The 21205-nt window shown below is 37.0% G+C and overlaps 1 protein-coding gene across 1 annotated transcript in view; it reads right to left on the bottom strand.

Moving 5' to 3' along the window:
- The window catches only part of LOC306877039 (growth factor receptor-bound protein 14-like), a 52729-nt gene extending 32139 nt beyond the window's left edge, over positions 1-20590 (bottom strand). The window contains exons 1-2 of the mRNA XM_079428560.1: positions 20257-20590; positions 11378-11504 (exon numbers count right to left, since the gene is read on the bottom strand). Coding sequence (XP_079284686.1) covers positions 11378-11504; positions 20257-20426 — 297 coding nt within the window. The 5' untranslated portion in view covers positions 20427-20590. The remainder of the gene's footprint in view (positions 1-11377; positions 11505-20256) is intronic.
- Positions 20591-21205: the final 615 nt, after the last annotated feature.

The following is a 21205-nucleotide window of genomic DNA, read 5'->3' as shown; positions in this document are numbered from 1 at the left end:
CATAAGATACTTGCATGTTTCCTGGAAGACAAATTAAGTACAATTTACCTTGATCTTCAAATTCAAAGTTTTCACTCCCTGGCTCTTAATGCATCGTGTTTCCTTCTGGAGCATCAGTGAATGTTGAACCTTTTTTAATAAACTGAAGATTCCGCAGAACATGGAGGATTTTTCTGAAGAACAGTGCTCAGTTTAACTGTTCAGAACAAACAAGGGACTCATGAACAACCATCACTAAACAGTGGTAGATCATCCAGGTAACCACACAGTACCAAGGGTTCCCAAACTTTTGAATGGGGTTATTTAGCAATTGTTTTGTCTTGTGGACTAAATGTAAACATCTTTTATGTAAAATATCTTACTCAGGACAGTGCTAAGTAAAAAAAATAACCCAACTCTGTATAAATATATATTATATATATATAAAATATATACACACACACACGTATACATATATGAAGTAAAGTAAAACATTTCAAAAGTTTTTTTGTTTTAATTTTGATGATTAGAGCTTACACCTCATGAAAGTCAAAAATCAGTATCTCAAAATATTAGAATATTTACATTTGAGTTTCAATTAATGACCATCCATACATTATAAATTCAGGGTATCTCTTGTTCTTTGAAACCACAATAATGGAGAAGACTGCTGACTTGGCAATGATCCAGAAGACGAACATTGACATCCTCCACAAAGAGGGTAAGTCACAGAAGGTCATTACTGAAAGGTGTGTTTACAGAGTGCTGTATCAAAGCATATTAAATGCAAAGTTGACTGGAAGGAAGAATTTGGGTAGGAAAAGGTGCACAAGCAACAGGGGTGACTACAAGCTTGAGAATACTGTCAAGCAAAGCTGATTCAAACACTTGTGAGAGCTTCTCAAGGAGTGGACTGAAGCTGGAGTCAGTGCATCAAGAGTCTCCACGCTCAGACGTCTTCAGGAAAAGTGCTACCAAGCCACTTCTGAACCAGAGACAACGTCAGAAGCGTCTTACCTGGGCTGTGGAGAAAAAGAACTGGACTGTTGCTCAGTGCTCCAAAGTCCTCTTTTCAGATGAAAGTAAATTTTGCATTTCATTTGGAAATCAAGGTCCCAGAGTCTGGAGGAAGAGTGGAGAGGCACAGAATCCAAGCTGCTTGAAGTCCAGTCTGAAGTTTCCACAGTCAGAGATGATTTGGGCTGCCATGTCATCTGCTGGTTTTGGACCACTGTGAAGTCCACAGTCAACGCAGCCATCTACCAGGACATTTTAGAGCACTTCATGCTTCCTTCTGCTGACAAGCTTTATGGAGATGCTGATTTCATTTTCCAGCAGGACTTGGCACCTGCCCACACTGCCAAAGGTACCAAAAGCTGGTTCAATGACCATGGTGTTACTGTGCTTGATTGGCCAGCAAACTCGCCTGACCTGAACCCCATAGAGAATCTATGAGGTATTGTCAAGAGGAAAATGAGAGACACCAGAACCAACAATGCAGATGACCTGAAGGCCGCTATCAAAGCAGCCTGGGCTTCCATTACACCTGAGCAGTGCCACAAACTGATCACCTCCATGCCACGCCACATTGATGCAGTAATTCATGCAAAGGAGCCCCAACCAAGTATTGAGTTCATATACAGTAAATGAACATACTTTCCAGAAGGCCTTGTCACTCCAACTTAAAATGAGCCAAAAACCTTGTTTCGAACGGTAGTGTACTATATAATATCAAAAAAAAAAAAACTATATTGCTCTAATCTAACATTTCAGCCACTGCAGAAAATGACGTCACCATCATTAAGCAACATTAAGCTTTAATTTCAAAGATTTCGGACATATTTAAATATACTATTACAATATACTATAAAATTACAACATTAATTTTAGAGTATTACACTACAAGTTAATTTAACTTCTTTCCTCCAGGAGATTAAGGACTACAGCATATTAAAAAAAACAAAAAAACATTGCAACATTTAAAAAAAATATATTTTTTTTTTTTATTAATGAATGGTTATATTGCTGTATACTGTTGTATGCTTTGTCCTAATAAAAGTGCATATTTGTACTGAAAAAAAGTAAATTTTTGCAGTGATGCTTACATAACAAACCCCACTGATTTCAATAAAAAGCTACCCTGCAAACACTGTAGGCAATGGTAAAATGCTGAGAGCCAAATGTGGGGCAGAAGGCCTTGTTCAGGATGGAGTTTTGGGATCATGTATCACTGCTCCAGACATGTGTAGAGCAGGTCGGCGAGCCGGACACAGATAGCCCCTCTGTAGCAGACATACTCTATGAGTGATGAGTCTAAAGCCAACAGCAGCACGTCTGCAGGCCATGTGTCTGCCTGCCGACAATCCACAAACTCTCTAGACGTGTCTTTTTCTCTCCTTTCAGGGATCTTGTTTCCCTCCCCCTCTTCTTAAAGATGGCTAGAGTTGCTGTGGAGTTACATGCAAAAGGGAAAACCATTGATTGAGGTTCGCAAAGCTCATTTAGTTCTTCTTGCATCAGTTGAGCCCTAAATAGTCACATTTATTTTCAAAATAAATACAACTCTTCTGGCAAGTAATATAGTTCATAAGTATAGTTGTAGATTGATTAGGTTTCCCAAGGTTGCAACTCAGTGCATTAACCAGATCATATTTTATTCCAAAACAAAAATAACTCAATAGTTGATTAGCCTAAATATCGTAATTTTGGTAAATATATAATTTTGGAAATATACCTTTCATATATATATTTATATTACGTTAAATACATGAACAGTAGTGTCTTTATATACATTGTAGTGGTAGGAAATTTATTTTAAGTCAATTATGCTCCCCAAAGGCTGCATTTATTTGATCACAAATACATTAAAAACAGTAATATTGTGAAGTATTTGTCCAATTTGAAATAACTTTTCTATTTGAATATATATTTTTTTTAAATTATTTCTGTGAATTTTCAGCATTATTATTCCAGTCTTCAGTGTCACATGATCTTCAGAAATCATTCTAATATGCTGATTTACTGCTCAAAAAACATTTATTATTACAATCAATATTGAAAACAGTTGTGCTGATTCATATTTTTTGTGGAAACTGTGATACAGTTTTGTTCCAGGACACTTTTATGAATAAAACATTCAAAAGAACAGCATTTATTCGAAATGGAATTTTTTGTCATACTGTCACTTTTAATCAGTTAAATGCATACTTTAATTTTAAAAATGTAGTATTATATAGAATCACTGCACCGCATTAACACAAGTTTTGTGTAAATGGTTCATAAAATCATTCTTTAAAATGAATGTCTTACACAGATGTTTGCGCAGCCAGTCATAAATGAGTCTGACTATATGTAACTAAACACAAGCTTTTTCTCACTGCGTGCATTGTTTTCTTCACGCTGGAGTAAAATGTCTCATTTACTTGTGAACGTTCCTCTCCTATATGTGCGACGTGAGAAAAGGGGAAGTACAGTGCGCTGGAACACGCCTGGCCAGGAAGACACATCACCGTCTGTTTGCGTTTAAATCGCATGAAAGGAGAGCTGGGAATTCGCAAATCTTGGGAAGATAAATTTAGCCGACTCAGCAAATATAGCAAGGCCAAACGGTGGTGCGGAGAACGAGGGAGCGATAGCATTTATGGCTAATAATACCTTGTCCGTTGCCTTGAAATATAGCAGCATGTTCCAAGTCAGTGTCGGGGGAAGCGAGTAACCCAGCGGTCCTTGAACTGTAATGGGCAGAGTTGGGTTGTGCTGAATGAAACTGTAATTTGCTCAGCCGCGGTTCAGGCTTACATAATCGCTATAAGACTTATAATTTGCCATTATTTGACATGCTCTGACACCCAATAGCAATGTTTAATTCATAAATGATTCGTTCTTTTGAGACTATTCCTCTAATTGAACAGGTTCACATGTTGCACTGAATGATTCATTTGCGAATGTGATTGCAGCAGTTAAGTAAAATCTCCATTGCAAATCTCCAGTTAACAACTCAAAAGGAGCCAAAGACTCGGAGTAATGTGATTTTCAGAGCTCCATGCTTTCATTTAGTGTTTTACAGAGGCAAGAAAACAATACATGGGTTGAAACGACACAAGGAATGTAATGCTGAGTAAAAAAAAAGCATACTTAAAGGAATAAAGGGTGAGTAAATGATGAAATTTACTCACCCCCTCTTGCTTTAAGTATAACATGCTCTTCTCAAGAAGTTCTCAGTGTTGTGTGAAACAGAAAACCGTCATGCAGTGCAAGACCTATCAAATCCCTCTCATTCATTGTGGGTATAAAAACAGTTTCAGTGCATATGGATCTACTCAAGTGTGAAAACTGACCAGGGCTGGTGTCTGGGAGAGGTTAGAGAGGCTGACGGACCCAGAGGGCTCTGAAACAGCACTTCTACTCTGTGAGCCTTTGTCATGTAAATGTACCATGACACTGCAAGCACAGAAGTGCTTTCTCACAACTAAAATAGCTTTTAAAGACCACGTAAAACAAAGCCATGCCAAAGGCCAGGGCCTCTGGGCACAGCTGGTAATATAAAAAGCATGGGACGAGGCTCGGTTTTACATCAGCATGATGAGTCTGTGGTAAGACGCTTTTCTTGCAGAGTGGCAACAAACCGTGTGTTTTAAAGCGAAGGCCTTGTGGCTTTGATATCGGTAAAATGCTGCCCTCTTGATGCCAGTGACAGCCACACATACCAACTGGCATGTCTTTGCTTTCTGAAAATTTTATTCCAAATCTCAGGTGGTCCCAGTTACTGTAGGTTTTATTGATGCATCAACTTTGTCTTTCGTCTAAAATCCCTTCAGAGGAATAAAATGGGGAAGTCGTGGCCTAATGGTTAGAGAGTCGGACTCGTAATCGAAAGGTTGCGGGTTCGAGTCCCCGGCCGGCAGGGATTGTAGGTGGGGGGAGTGAATGTCCAGCGCTCTCTCCACCCTCAATACCACGACTGAGGTGCCCTTGAGCAAGGCACCGAACCCCCAATTGCTCCCCGGGCGCTGCAGCATGGCTGCCCACTGCTCCGGGTGTGTGTTCACGGTGTGTGTGTGTGTGCATTTGTTCACTACTCACTGCTGTGTGTGTGCACTTGGATGGGTTAAACGCAGAGCACCAATTTCGAGTATGGGTCACCATACTTGACAATACGTCACGACTTAACTTGACTTAAAAGATTGACACATTATGGATGTGTAAAAAACACAATTTCAAAAAATTGAATACTCGATGTGTTGTTTGAAAGACCCTCATATACTGTTTTGACAAGCAAAGTATAAAAAAGGCCTATAACAATGGCAAAATGCTCAAAAAAAAAGAAAGATTCAACAAAACAGCCAAAGATTAATTTCAATAAACTTTTTTTTCCATGTAAACTGTTTAACAATAAAATATAAAACACAAAAAACAACAATTGTTTTAATTATTTAAATAATTAAAACAACATTATTTTATATAGTCTTATTTATTATTAATATTAACAATGTATGTATATATATATATATATATATATATATATATATATATATATATATATATATATATATATATATATATATATATATATATATATATAGCCGTTTGAAGGGTCTTTCATTAACATCAGGAGCTGAATTTACAAAATTACAAAAAACAAAAGCTCTTCACAGTTCGTGCTAAAAAAGGTCTTCTGAAGGACTTTGAAGAGATTTCAATGTTTACTTTTTTTTCTGAAATTAGTAACTATATTTATTAAAACAGTTTTTGGTAGCCAATTTGATTTAAAATGTTTAATGCAAGAACTAAAAAAGTTAAAAGCATTGTTTTTGACACACGCACACAATAAATGATATTTTTCTGTCACAGTCTGGCGTATTTTCAAAATGCCATGCACTGGAAGATTTTCATAAACATTCCAAAGGATGACATCAAATCATTGAATCAGGGTTCTGAGAATTGATTCAAATAATCATTCCAAATAATGCCAAATAACCATGAAATCGCACACATGACTAACGCTTCACAAGCAACAAAGGAAGGAAAGAAAATCTCTCACAATTACTTTCAGTGTCTCCAAATCTAAAAACCAATACTCCAACACAGACAAGAGGAGTCATTAGCGTTGTAGGATGAAGGGGCGGCCGGGACAATGATGCAACACTTTACTCAAGCGCTCCACATCTATTCATCTGGGCTGGGGGCAGGGCAGGGCGATGATGTCACTGCTTTCTGCATGCTGACCGTGTGACTCAGACGTGCTGTCAGACAAACAGCTGTGCGCACTAACATTCTCCTTTTGTCCCGCTTGGAGCAACGTCTCAAAAAGACCTGCCAATCAAAGCACCCCGGGAGTCGGGACACAGACCTGCGCAGGAATTGACCCTTCGCTAAGCCCCGCCCCTTCGATTACTATTGCTAGCTTTACAAAACATCCCATAGGAATGAGTTCCATCAAATGTGCTTGATATTATTCTTTTGACACTGCAAAACATTTTATCCAACATTTTTCTTTAAAGAAACTATTGAAGTACACGGTGATCAAAAAGTGTAGAGCCCACAGCAGGAATTTCTCAACATTTCTTTAAAGATTTGAAAAAATAAATGTATTATGATGTATTTTGAGTATCATATTTGATACTTTTACAGCTTATATTGTATGATATAGTGAGAATATGAAGCTCATATTCAAGGCTCATATTCAGAGGCCCAAACTGAGCAAGTAGTATGCGATTTGATGCAGAAACTGATATTTAAATGGACAAAACGTAAGATGAAATGCTGAGGCTTTTAATGTAAATCAAAGAGATCTTTATAGCAGTATAGCAGATACTTACATAAAATATATAAAAATTAGTCACCACTCTTTATCTCCCACTAATATCTTCTGAATAAGACGACATATTAATGCTTAGTTTTATGATCAAAACATATAATGCAATGCATTACAATGATGATAGAGAGATGAAAAAATAAACGTTCCTCAAAAACCTGATGATCATATTGATAATCAAGTACACCAAAGTTGCTTCAGTCCAGCAAGTGTTCATTTTTAAATACTACTAACCATTTAAAAGTTATTCTTATGTTTATATAATCAGTAACGATTTCACAGCAAAACGTCATGTGAAATATGGGTTGTGTAATTGTACAATTATACTAAAAGGCCTTTTACTTGCTAAAACAGTATAAACTCTCAATCAGATGACAGAAGGCATGTAGTAGATTGCGTGTGAGCATGAAATATGATACATTTATTAAAGAGTTAAATATAAAAAACTTATGAAAAGATGAAACAATAAAAGAATCAATAAAAGTAATAAAAGAACATAAGGCAACAGTTTCCAAGGTACGATTGCTCAGTAAGATTTTAAAGGCGGTGCTTAGCAAAGGGTCAATTACACCAACAAGAGCTCAGGAGGTCACCGAAGAGGCGTTTCGCTGTCACAGCTGAAGCTTAAGTATTCCCTGCTCCCCTAAATCATCCAAAACAAAAGCAAATCCCCCATAATCCCATCAGCGCACTCAAACAATGACAGGCCAGGCATTGGAGAATTGCAATCAGCGGCTGATGCAGTGAAGTGTAGCCTGAGGCGTGTATAAGAAAGAATCAGGTAACAAGACCTGGATTGTATCTTGAGAGGACACTTCACTCCCCAAAAAGAGGAGTTCAGCACAATCAAGCTCTTTAGACGATGTTCTTGGGAACAAAACACATCCTGATAATCTGCAATATCTGTGAATCGCACAATCACGAAAACAGTTACGTTAAAAAATTGAATTAAAACAATAACAACAAAAAAAATTAAAATAAATTAAACATATGTACTGTATATATTCATCTACTATTTTATATTAGTTATATTAATATAAATAAAGCAATACATACATAATATTTCTATATAATTTTATTTAACATTAAAATTATATTCAAATAAATCATTAAACATAATAAAATTGATAAATAATGTATTCTATTAAATTGTATACACACACTATATTGCCAAAAGTATGGGGTCACCCCCTTCTAATGAACAGGTTTGAATACTTTAGTAATTTCTATGAGTACAAATCTTAATGTTTAAGCATATAATGATATTCTAGGGAATTGTGTGCTTCTAATATTCTTTAATATGCAGACCTTGAGCCGGAAACTCATCACCAAACACCAATGATTTGTACATACACTATATGGACAAAAGTATTGGGACACCCCCTCCTTTAGAACAGAAGAAGACACTTCCAAAACCGTGGCAACAAAGATGGAAGCATAATTTACGTATTTAAAAACTGTATTTCCATCTCTGTTGCAACAGTTTTGAAAGTGTCTAAAATGACTGAACCTATATACAAGTCATTGGTGTTTGGTGATGAGTTTTCGGCTCAAGGTCTGCATTTAAAGTCACACCAGAGGTGTTCAGATGAGATCAGGACTTTGTTTTCTGCAGACCAGTCAAGTTCTTCCACACTGACTGAATCAATCATTTCTTTTTGAACCTTGCCTTATACACAGAGACACTGTCATGTTAGAATAGAAAAGGGTCCAAACTGTTGCAATAAAATTAGAAGCACACAATTCCCTAGAATATCATTATATGCTTAAACATTAAGATTTGTACTCATGGAAATTACTAAAGTAGTCAAACCTGTTCATTAGAAGGGGGTGACCCCATAATTTTGGCAATATAGTGTATGTATACAAACTAATGTTGCTAAATATTGGCCCGCTCTACAATCGATGGTCTGTAAGTTCAGCCTGCGGAGTGAGGAAGCCTATCTGACATGCACACGTGCAAAATCTGATGGTAATTAGCGTCGCCGCCCAGCCCTGGACCATCTTTTACGGCAGACACAGTCTGGGTCATTGTCTATCCTCGGCAAACTGCAGTAACTAGCACAGCAAAAAGTTTTCGTGACACTTCCACCCCATCCCCCTCTGGTTTCCCTCCATTTCGCTCATAGACTGCAGCCCTAATTGCTAGCCTCAGATATAATACGAGAGGGATCATTACTGCCAGCCTCAAATATAATGAAGGCCCCCATAATGGCAAACTGCAAAGCCACATTATGACGGCACATTTCAATATGCTGTAATTTGCAGATTTTGCTGCAGGTCAAAGTTGTTCCGGATGGCCGTTCATAACATATATTTGTCATATAATAAGATCCACAGGGGTCTTGGTTTTCCCAAATCAGCAATGTAAGCAGATTGCATTGGCCATATAAGTTCTGGAGCAAACTCGCTGTGAGGATGCATCTCATATACGGCTCTCAGCTTTCATTACACATAATGCACCAAAATAATCTCATACAAAAATATTAACGCTCTTCACAGTTAGTGCTATAATAGAAAGAACACATTATAACAACTTACAACGTATTAGAGATATGTCAACATTTACTATTTTTTTCCCTGAAATTAGTAGCTATCATTTCAACCAAACAGCTTTATTTGTAGCCTTTTAGATTCATAATGTTTAATGCAAGAAATTAAATACTCAAGTAAAAAAATATATATATCACACTGTTTTTTACTAAACACTACAGTGTTTCCCACCAGTGTTGTGCAAGTTACTTCCAAACTGTAATACATCATAGATTACTTGTTACTGTTATTTAAAAGTAATTCCTTACCTTACAGTATTACCGTCTCAGATTTGTAATGCGTTACATGACTCCTGTATTACTTTTGAGTTACTTGCACCAAAATAACTACAGAAGTAGAACTTAACATTCTAAAATGGCAAAATGTACTAGAGACCCCCCCCCCCCCCCCCCCACACACACACACACACACACCAAAAAATGGCTATTGTTTCAGCTATTAAAATAGTTTAGTTTTGTATGTGATGGCAAAGTGTTTATATTTCGTTTCGGCTTTTTATTAAGTCCATTTAGAAAAACGTTTGGAGCATTTTTTGTTCATTAAATACATTTTTTCTTTCTTAAAGTAACGACCAAGCAGCCAACGGCAGACCGGCAGGCTGATCATAGCTTATGCTTGATCAATTTAGCCTTCTCAAATCATCATGACTTGCCTAAAATAAAATCTATAGATCTACTAAAACAGTTCAAGCATATAACAATGTTAAAACGTTAAACCTAGATAAATGTGCGCTGCATCCAGTAGTTTGTGTGGAAGCTAAAGCGCAGGACATGGAGGCACCAGCGCAATCAATTGCAATTTTTTTTCAATGGAAACAACTTACGCCGTAATTTTTGTTCATAAAGGTAAGAGTAATACATCATTCGGAACTGTAAAGGGTCTACTTTTATTTGTGTGCACTCACAATATCAACAAAACGTCGTGCTTTTATCTTGAACAAATCACTAACTCTAAGGTTGCATCCAAACACTTCCCTGCTACATAGTAGGCAAAAAACAATAACTGAAAAGAGTATGAAAGTATGCACGAATTCATAGTATTCATAAAACAGAAGGCAAAAAGAAGGGACAATATTCATTGTTCATATGTCGCCAGTAAAACCAAAACTACTCAGTAAAGAGCGAATCGGGGAATTCATCCATTCATCAATCCATCCGTCCATTCATTCATCCATCCATGCATCCATCCACCCATCCATCCGGCCCGCATAAAAACATAATTAAACTACAGTATTATGTTTTTAAAAGTATTTCAGGCACAATTCTGTCAAGCTGACAAATCAAAGTCTGTCAATGTACATCAAGTACATTCCTTCTCTAATTATAAGTGTTGCTAAAAATGTCTACCATGCCTTTCCCTTGTTTTCGTACCGGATTAGAAACTACATCCAAAAATGGACAGATTCAGAAAGCTGACACAGCGATTTCATTCCCCGTCCCAGTTCATTTCCATTCCAGCTAAACTGGTTCAACATCTCTGTGTTCCAGCGTACGTCATTGGCGCTCTGGGGAGGTTTACACATTCTGCCTGCTTATCAAGTCTGCATCTGTTTGTATGCTGTATTTTTTAGAGTTAGTTTTACTAGTGGACTTACACTGAAATATTACCTCCATCTAAGCATTCGTACTGTAGTTACTCACTGGGAATGAAACTAAGACGTCGGAGCAATGAAATGAGAAAGTGATGAAAGTTTGTTTTGGCATCTGGATTTTTTTAACCAAATGAGAACAAGACCAGGGACAATCAATCAGTCAACCAACCAACTGCTTAACCAATCAGTGCACTCATACAAAAACATATGCTTCCATATGATACACTATGGCTTTGTTCCAAAGCCAAGATGCCCACGTAGGCAGCATTTTAAGACATTACAGACACAAAAGCTGTTGGAGCCTTTTAAGAATCATCCTTTAGCCAACTGCATCTATTCTCCAAACAGAAACCAGTCCCATAATGTTCCCTATGTAGGCTGCAGACAGCGAGGCAGCTCTTCTGAACAGCAGTGGCTTGAGTAAATCATGCGTGCCTCACCTGAGTCGCACTGTTTTTGGTCCAGGGTAACAGACACTCAGACACTAGAGAGACAGCGGATGGCAGCAACTCTGGGAAGGGATTTGGGACATGTCCCATTTGTGTTTCATCCACCTCTCTACTTTTTCTGAGGAGAGAAAAATCAATGATAAGAAACATGAATAAAAATAATGGCAGACTGTAGCACTGTTCAGAGAGTCTAAAGGATTGGAGGATAGTTTTTGAACCAATCGTCTGAGCCGGACACCAATCAATGTATTTGACGTTATTAAGAGTCTTCCCCCCCCAAAAAATAAAATAAAATGGGTAACTGGTAAAAAAAAATAAAAAAATAAAAACTACAAAATTGTGGTCTCATAGCTGTAGTTACAGTTTCTACCAACTGCTGAAGCTAATCATGCATTTGATACAGAAATCAGTATTATTTTAATATCATTGATGTACTTCAGTGATTGTGCATGTTTTGAATTATATATTTGAATATATATATATATATATATATATATATTAGTGCTGTCAATCGATATTTTTTTTTTCTAATTAATAGATAATTTTTCTGAAATTAATCGCAATTAATCCCACCTAACATTAAAGTTTTTAAATATAATTTTATATTGTAATAATTTCAAATCATATTCAATCTTCAAATTAATGTACAAACAACATAGACAGTATATTTTTAATATTCGTTTAATGGCATCTTTATGTTTATGACTGAAGGCCAGTATCATTGATACCAATTAATACTGATTTCCCTATAAAAATGTTTCCCGCTAATATTTAACCATTGACTTTAGCCATTCAACTTTACATCATAATTAAGAGCTATCAATTTTAAATTTTTTAGACTTTAAAAATAACTTCTAATTTAACTGAACTTAAAACAATCTTCACATAAACCCATTATAATAAATGTCATATTTATCTACCTGTGCCCCTCAGCAGAAATATACAGAAATTGAATAAAGTTATCAAACACTAAATTCTAAACTAAATACAGATGAATCCTTAAAACTATAAAGTTATTGATTTCCTCTTTTTCTTTTGTTCTTGATGAACAGACATCACAGCAGCTGGATATTAGTTTGTTTTTGGCTGCTATTTCTTTAAGAGATGTCGCTGCTGAACGTGACGCGGATCTGACACGCATCATATTGTCTCTCAACTCTCCTCACCTTTTCTGACCCATTTCAGTCTCTTCTAATGAGCTGACGAGTTGAATCGGGTGTGTTATATGAGGGAGACACAGCTAGGATGCTCCAGGACAGTTTTGAAAACCATTTCAGAGACATGTTCTTAATAACTCATAATAACATATTAAATGCATGCACAGATTTATGGCAGCTTTAATCATCTTTTTGGTAACTTCATGACTTGAAATGATACAGGCTATGGGCACGCTGGTGCCTTTGTGCGTGTATTGAAGAGCACGCGCTGCGAGCTCAGTACAGTTTCCGCGCTCGTTTACTCGTGCCTGACGCTGAAGTGAAGTTGAAGCGAACGTCTGAAACGTCTCCTATTTGATGTGCTCGTAAAGATGTTCTGCGACTGAATAAATGCACTTCTTGTCAAGAAAAAAAGAGACAGAATTAGCAGTTATGAGTGGGGTGTCCAACCCTAGGCCCCGCCCCTGCGTTAATGGCGTTAAATAGTTTTAAAGCATTAAACTGCGTCAACGTGCTAATATATATATATATATATATACACACACACACACAGACACATACATACATACACATACACAAATTTTAATTTTCATGTTAAAGTTTTAGTCATTTTGTTGTGCTTTTGTCAAGTTTTATTTATTTATTTAAATGTCTCTATAAAGTTTAAGTTTTTTTTTATTTTAGACTATTAGCTTTTTGTTATTTCAGTACTTTTGCTATGACACTGAGATACTACTATAATTTTTATTAATAGTTTGAATTAGATTTTATTTTCTAAAATCAAATGGATCTAATTTTGATTTTAGTTAGTTTTAGTATTTTTGCTGAATTTCTGTGATTTTAGTCGGGGGTTTTTTATGCATAAAATGTATATGAATTATATGCCGAAGACCTCAGCTGTGTGGGAGCACTTTAAATTGAGTGAGGACAAAACAAAGGCAGTGTGCCAAATATGCGTAAGTTACCACAACAGCACATCAAGTTTGAAAAATCACCTGAGTTCTGTAAGTAGTACTCCTATTACAGTAGCCTATATTGATGGTGTAAAAAAATCGAGCTGCTTTTATCCGCCATGTTAATCAGTAATTTTACACATGATAAAAACGTGCACTTAATTTGCTTGGAAAATACTTGCGAATAACAGAGAAAAGAAAGGGAGAGATAACAGATGCCATAGTGGAGTTCATCACTATATGAGACCCATTAATTTAGAAAAGTGAGCTGTCTAGCCAGCCTAATGTTACCTTGTTCTATTTAGCCTATTACAGTTTGTTTTATTCTATATAAGGGAATTCATTTAATTTTATTTAAACTGTTCGTTAATTAAAATGTATGATGCTGTTATTGACAGTATGCTGTTCTTTATTTATTACAGTTCGTTGAAATTTGTTAATTTATTTGTATATGTTTATATTCATATATTTATGAATATGTTTAGCCCCCTCGCTCCGAAGCTTCGAATATTTGGTGTTGATTACTACCGAAGCTTCGAAGCTCAAAAAATGGTATTCGGACCGTCCTTAATATATATATATGACTATATATATATAGTTTTAAGTTAATATTTATTTCAAGTAATGAATTGTTTGTATGGTTTTAGTTTTAGTTAATGAGATAATATCTAATAATTTAGAGATCACAAAGTACTGTACCGTCTGCGAAACTCGAATTTGCCTGCTCAGGGATGACTAGCGACATCAAAATAGCACTTATCATGTATGTGAGAGGCGAATGACGTTCTGCATTCTCGGCGCAGCAGACAGCAGCTGTGTGCTAGGCAGCGGTTGATGTCATGTGATGACAGACCGGATGACTGAAGTTCTGTTTCCCAGGCAACAGCTGGTCTTCAGCCAGAGATGATTTCATCGCAGTACCTGAGCGATCCCCGGAGGGCTGGTGTAGAGCGAGGAGCGGCGGTCTGATGCTGTGTGATCATGTGCTTATTTATAATCCGTTTAGAGAGTTCTGTTGATAGGTAAATCTCATGAAAAACACAGAGAACTTGCACAGGTCATATTTCACCTGCATTGTTGATTAAAGAAAATGAAGCTTGATTGTAGGAGCATTATTAAATGTTTAATTATTTTCATCCTATAACCCAAGAAAATAGCTTTCAGCAGTATAATGTAGGAACAAGTAATGCTAAATTATTTAAATTACAAAATATTTATACACATAATTTTAGTAATTATTGTACTACCTTTTTTATATGCTGAATTAAATTGCAATTATTTTCAGGTTTATAGTGGTAAAATAGACTTTTCATTATGCAAAATCTCCTTTTTTATTTTGATATCATGGACATAATGCAATGTGTATAAAGAGTAACTTGCAGGGGCTGCAAACTCATTTGGCCCATCTGTGTGTGTTTTGCTGCATCTCAGCTGGCACACCCAACTAAGAGAAGGAATGGATACTTGAGAAGACTGAAGAGAGAGCGAGAGAGAGAGAGAGGGAGAGAGAGAGAGAGAGAGAGAGAGAGAGAGAGAGAGAGAGAGAAAGCGAGACAGAGACTCCTTTTATTTTCCTAAATCTAACATGTATATATTTTAATAAGATTTTTTTTTCTTTTTGAAAGAGAGAAACTATTAAACCAGGATGTATTAAATTGATCAAAAGCAACAGTAAAATACATTTATGTTATTACAAACTATTTCTATTTCAAATAAATGCAGTTCTTTTTCAGAGAATTTTGAAGGAAAATATTTCATGGTTTCCACCAAAACATGAAGCAGCACAACTGTTTTCAACATTGATAATAAGAAATGTTTCTTGGTCATCAAATCAGCATATTAGAATGATTTCTGAAGGATCATTTGACATTGTGATTCCTGTGACATGCTTTGCATCACATATACGTATATATATAAAAAGAAAGTGGCAACATGAAAACCACTATTTTCTGTTTCAAACTTTCACATGGCATCTTTAGGTTATAATTATATTAAAAATTCAAATCCAAGTTTTGATTTTCAAAGATTTATTATAAAAACTGATATTTTTTCCCCCAAAATGCAATAAATCCATGACATTTTTTTTTTTCAAAATGCAATAAATCCATTAAATCAATATAAAAGTTATTTTTCATATTGAAACTTGAAAATACACAAAGAAAGTTGATCCACATATGACAGTCTTTGAACTTCAATACTAATCTTATATACAGGCACTGGAATACAAATAGCCTACATTCAAATCAGTCATCAACCCCAAAATTAATTAAACAGGTTATCTTGTTAATGCTTTAAATTTATTACAACAAAAGAAAATTTCAACATGAACAAGAACATTAACAACTATCACATTAGTCCACAGAAATTCATATGCATACAGTGGGGAAAAAATAATTTGATCCCCTGCTGATTTTGTATGTTTGCCCACTGACAAAGAAATGATCAGTCCATAATTTTAATGCTTTTTTAAAGTCTAAAATAAATATATACATAAAACAGAAAAGTTCAAGTTCTTTAAAGTATGTTCATTTATACACTCAATACTTGGTCAGGGCTCCTTTAGCACAAACTCCAGCATCAGTGAGGAATGGCATGGAAGCGATCAGCCTGTGGCTCTGCTGAGGCACTATTGAGTCTTCAGCTCGTCTGTATTGTTGGATCGACTGTTTCTCATCCCATAGATTCCATATGGGGTTCAGGTCAGGCATGTTGGGTGGCCAGTCAAGCACAGTAATATTATGTTCAGCAAAGCACTTGGAAGTGGTTTTGGCACTGTGGGCAGGTGCTAAAGTCCTGCTGGAAAAGGAAATCAGCATCTCCATAAAGCTTGTCAGCAGATGGAAGCATAAAGTGCTCCAAAATCTTCTGGTAGACGGCTGCATTGACTTTGGACTTGATAAAACACAATGGACCAAACACCAGCAGACGTCACGGCACCCCAAATCATCACTGACTTCGGAAAAACTTCACACTGGACTTCAAGCAGCTTGGATTCTCCTCTCCAGTCTGCCTCTAGACCTTGCTTTCCAAATGAAATGCAAAATTTGAAAAGAGGACTTTGGACCGCTGAGCAACAATCCAGTTCTTTTTCCCCGTAGCCCAGGTAAGATGCTTGTGTGTGTGTGTCCTATATGCTGGCAAAATTAGTTGGAATGTGCACGGGCTAATTTTGAGCTACAAGCAAAAGCAATGTTGATTTTGGTCGAATTTGAGATTTTCACAAAAAACAATCCCAGTGCTCCAAATAGTAATTAAACGTCTGAAAGTATCTTTATTTGTACGTTTTCTGAGAGGAGAACCTTTTCTCAGCTCGCTTCTCATGCTGACTCTCATCTGAAACGCATGCATAAAGACAACAGACACCGAATGCGCGTGATCCCGATACACATACATGGATTTAAAGTAGGTTAAATCTGTTACATCTTAAGTGAATGTTTGGGGAACTTTTGGAGAAAATATTGGATGTGTAACATATTAGATCCATACATTACACAATGTCTTAAAGGAGACATATTATGCTCCTTTTTACAATATGTAATATAAGTCTCTGGTGTCCCTAGAATGTGTCTGGAGTTTCAGCTCAAAATACCCCACAGATAATTTATTATATCATTTTGAAAATGCCTATTTTGAGTGGAAGCAGAAACACTCTGATTTTTGTGCCTGTTTCTTTAAATCCAAATGAGCTGCTGCTCGCGCCCCCTTTCCAGAATAGAGCTGCGCCATTTCAGCTTGTACCTGCTAAAAACATCTGTTTTGGTTCTGATTATTTTGGAACTGTGTTTATGGACCGATGAGACAGAGATGAACCTTTATCTAAGTGATGGGAAAGCAAAAATGTGGAGAAAAAATGGGAACTGCAAAAGATCCCAAGCATATAGCCTCATCTGTAAAGCATGGTGGAGGTGGTGTCATGGTATGGGCATGCATGGCTGTCTCTGGAACAGGCCCTCTCAACTTTACTGATGACTTAATGTATGAAGACAGTAGCAGAATGAATTTGGAAGGGTACAAAACCATCTTGCCTACCAATATTCAAGAAAATGCCACCAGATTCATTGGGAAGTGCTTCATATTGCATCAGGACAATGACCCAAAACACCCTGCCAGTTCAGTCAAGGAATTTATAAGGGCAAAGAAATGGAAAGTCTTCGATTGCCCAAGTCAATCTCCAGATTTAAATCCGATTGAACATGAATTTCACCAGCTGAAGAGGAGAGTAAAGGCAGAAACTCCCCAAAGCAAGCAACAATTGGAATTGGCTGCATTAAAGGCTGGGAAAAGCATGAGACCAAGGAGACCATTCAAAGGATGAGACCAAGAGTCTAGTGATGTCTATGGGTCACAGACTGACTGCTGTGATTGTGTGCAAGGGATCTGCAACTAAATAATAGCTTTTAATCTTTTATATCGGCCTTATGTTCAACTGTCCCAATACTTATGCTCACATCAATGAGTGGGATGATCTCTAAAAGTGCTGTTCTTTTTATTTGGGAAAACACATGTGTTGAAACGGCTAATAATAAAATGTGACATTCTGTAGTTTTGTCTCATATTCATCTTTTATTCATATTTGCAAATGTCTTGACTCCACAGCCAACAGAGCAATTTTGTCTTTACTGTTCCAATACTTACGGAGGGCACTGTATTTGTGTCCATAGATTTCAATTACAATGCATATCTTCTCAAAATGAGTCTGAAATCATACATACACCAAAATGTACTTTATTCTGAAGTTTTTTTCCAGAGGGGTTTGTTCAAAATACCTTTAACTTAGTAAACCATGAATTGTCCTGGCAGTGCAGGTTGTAATGAAACAATTCAACATAATAATAAAACAAGAATTTTTAACCTGCATACAAATGTCTGTTCTGGAAATGTATGCAAATTAGTGCATATTTAATTAGATAATGCCTCATCTGCATAATTACATTTAACATTTCAGGAACCTTGTATTACACAAAATTTTTGCAATTATTAATATAATCGACCAACTGAGGAACTATGGTGAAAGCTATTAGTTAAATGTTTTACCCCAGGGGTAACCAAAAGGCAATGCTGGTAGATCGTGCTTTAGGTCAGTAGTTCTCAACCGGGGGGCTCGAGATAACTTAAAACTACAATATAATATCCACTAATGCTATGACTAATATGTTAAATAAAAATATATATTAATAAATAACAGCACCACCTCTCTACGTATTCTGTGTTTCGGAGCAGCAAACCGTTTCTCATCGCGCTGTGTGAAATACAGACTGAACGGTGGCTCAAAACCGCTGTATGAGCATATGATATGCAAACTACAGCTCTCGGCTGGATAAAAGAAGACAGTGTCACACTAGTAGCATAAAGTTTTAATGGATGACGATTGTAATCAAGTTATGATTACAGTGATATACAGGATCGTGCATTAGGCACGCATTGTGTCCGTTATTTGATGTGCAAACGAACCGTGTATGTGCGCTGTCGACGCACTGATCACTAGAACATCATATTTCTGCTTGAATACAGCTCAGTAGCCTAGATTTACGTAGTTAAATACAGCGAGTGTTTTATAACGGATGCTCGCGTGTTTTGGAGAAGTTTGTGAGGATCAGTGGTGTTCATGTACCAATCAAATGCTCCAAACTGATTTTTCTGACAGAGGAACTATTCACTGATGCCGTTGAGCTGTCTTTAGATCACCGACTTCAGAATATACATAGGCCTACTTTTACATGCTTTTAAGTTGTAGGCCTATATTATATCTGCAGTGACATTTTTGCGAAGTATGTTTGCAAAAAAAAAATTTAATGTTTAAATCTATCATGAATTTGCTTTGTTTAGAAAAATTACATGAAAATACAAAGATTTTAGTGTATAGAAAAGTTTGGACTTGCAGTATTGATTTGGAGAGGAGGGGGTCTTGGAGTAAAAAAAGATTGAGAACCACTGCTTTAGGTAAATGCAGGCACGGTTCTATAGGGTTACTAAGAATTGAACAGTATTTTATTATTATTATTATTTTTAATTAAAAATTTAATTAATGCAATATAAAGATACATCCCAACAAGCTTTTTTTATTTAGGCCTATTTATTTTATATTCATTTCATTATTTATTTTTCACTTGGTAGATCTCGGTCAGTGTCTCATTTGAAAAGTAGACCCCCAAACAAAAAAGTGTGGGCACCCCTGTTTTACCCTATTCACCTAGAGTGTCTTCGCCTTAAAAAAAAGGTGACAAACATATCTGCATATGAAAATATGGTCAGCCTAATCTAAGAAAGCTGGAAAGCAGCGGGGTGCGTTTAATTCACTTGTTTGTGTGTCTACATATGAGTGAGCTCAGTTGTTTGTTGGTTACGGTACATATAAACACTTAAGAGTCCTCCTTCGAGGGCCACATTCGAGCCGTGCCATCATGATCTCACAGCTACCGTATCACAAACACGTGGAAGACGTGACATAAAGTCCCAGAGCAGAGGGACTCGCGATTCCTCCCCAGAGCTGGAAAGTAACAGGTGCTTGATTTGATTCCAGTTTGGTTGCGCTCAACCCGTCTGTTTACAGGTACAAAGTCTAGGGGGTTTTCACATAGACGTTGCAGAGAGCACAAAGGCTGCTCTATTGCTTGTCCGATCGGATGCGTTAACGATTAACTGCTGAGAAACGAGGTACGGTATTGATGTAGGGAACCGGATAGTTGTTTATTATACAGTGTGTACACACAGTGGACGTTTGCATGCACAAAAATGAGTTGCAATAGAAAGCGTGTCCTACCTATTTCCCTTGAAGAGCGTGGAGACCGCAGAATTGGGTGGCTGCAAGGGCAAGCGCAATGGGATGAAGGCCGACCCGAGGATGTTCCCACTGCCTTTTGCTCCCCGAAATATGGCCGCTTTCTCCCCGAGGCTGCGCGTCTCATCCAGGGAGTCATTCATAGCACTCATGGAGCCAGGTTACACCCAGCAGCTCATCTGGAGCACAAGACAGGACAGACACCATCAGGACAGGCCCGGAAAAGAGCGTGTTTGTGTGTGAAGTCGACGCGCTCCTGCCGCTGCAACAAAAACACACACGCACATGCACAAACACAGGCACACACACTCTGTCTGTGCTGCCCCTGCATGGCAGGCTGTTCCAGCCTGGGAAGTAGATCCCTCCTTCCAAAACATGATCCGCAATAAAGTTATTTTTAACTCTATGACTCCTGAATGAGGTCGGCTCGCTCTTGCACACACACACACAAACTCTCACTTCTGTTTCCCTCGCAGACCTGCTTAGATAGACAAAAGGTTTCTTGGTTATTGGTATGCAACATAGCTCGGTAATGAGTGCTGGAGGTCAGCCAGACAGTAAAACCTACTGTTCCTTTGTCATGGACTTTCCTCAACTGCCCTGCACCCACAGCTGCTCTGAAGCCATGCGTGGAGGTTGACCTCCTCAGATAAGATGCAGCGTGTGTGTTTGGGACTTATGAAGAGACCTGAACTGATAACAAGAGCACTTCATTATGGGGGAAAAAAATAGATAATTATAACTTTATCTCAAATTTCTGACTTTTTTCTAGCAATTCTGAGGGGGAAAAAAGGAAAAATTGTCAGATATAAATACAGAATTCAGACTTTTTCCTCACAATTCTGAGTTTACATCTCGTGATTTTCTCCGAATTCTAAGAATATGGGCCAGATTTACTAAACAGGGCAAATTAGTGCAAGAGCGCAATTCC

Source organism: Barbus barbus (genome assembly GCF_936440315.1).
Source record: "Barbus barbus genome assembly, chromosome: 11".
In the NCBI taxonomy this organism is placed as follows: Eukaryota; Metazoa; Chordata; class Actinopteri; order Cypriniformes; family Cyprinidae; genus Barbus; species Barbus barbus.
The sequence above is the reverse complement of the archived record's forward strand: the minus strand, read 5'-3'. Positions and strand labels throughout refer to the sequence as shown.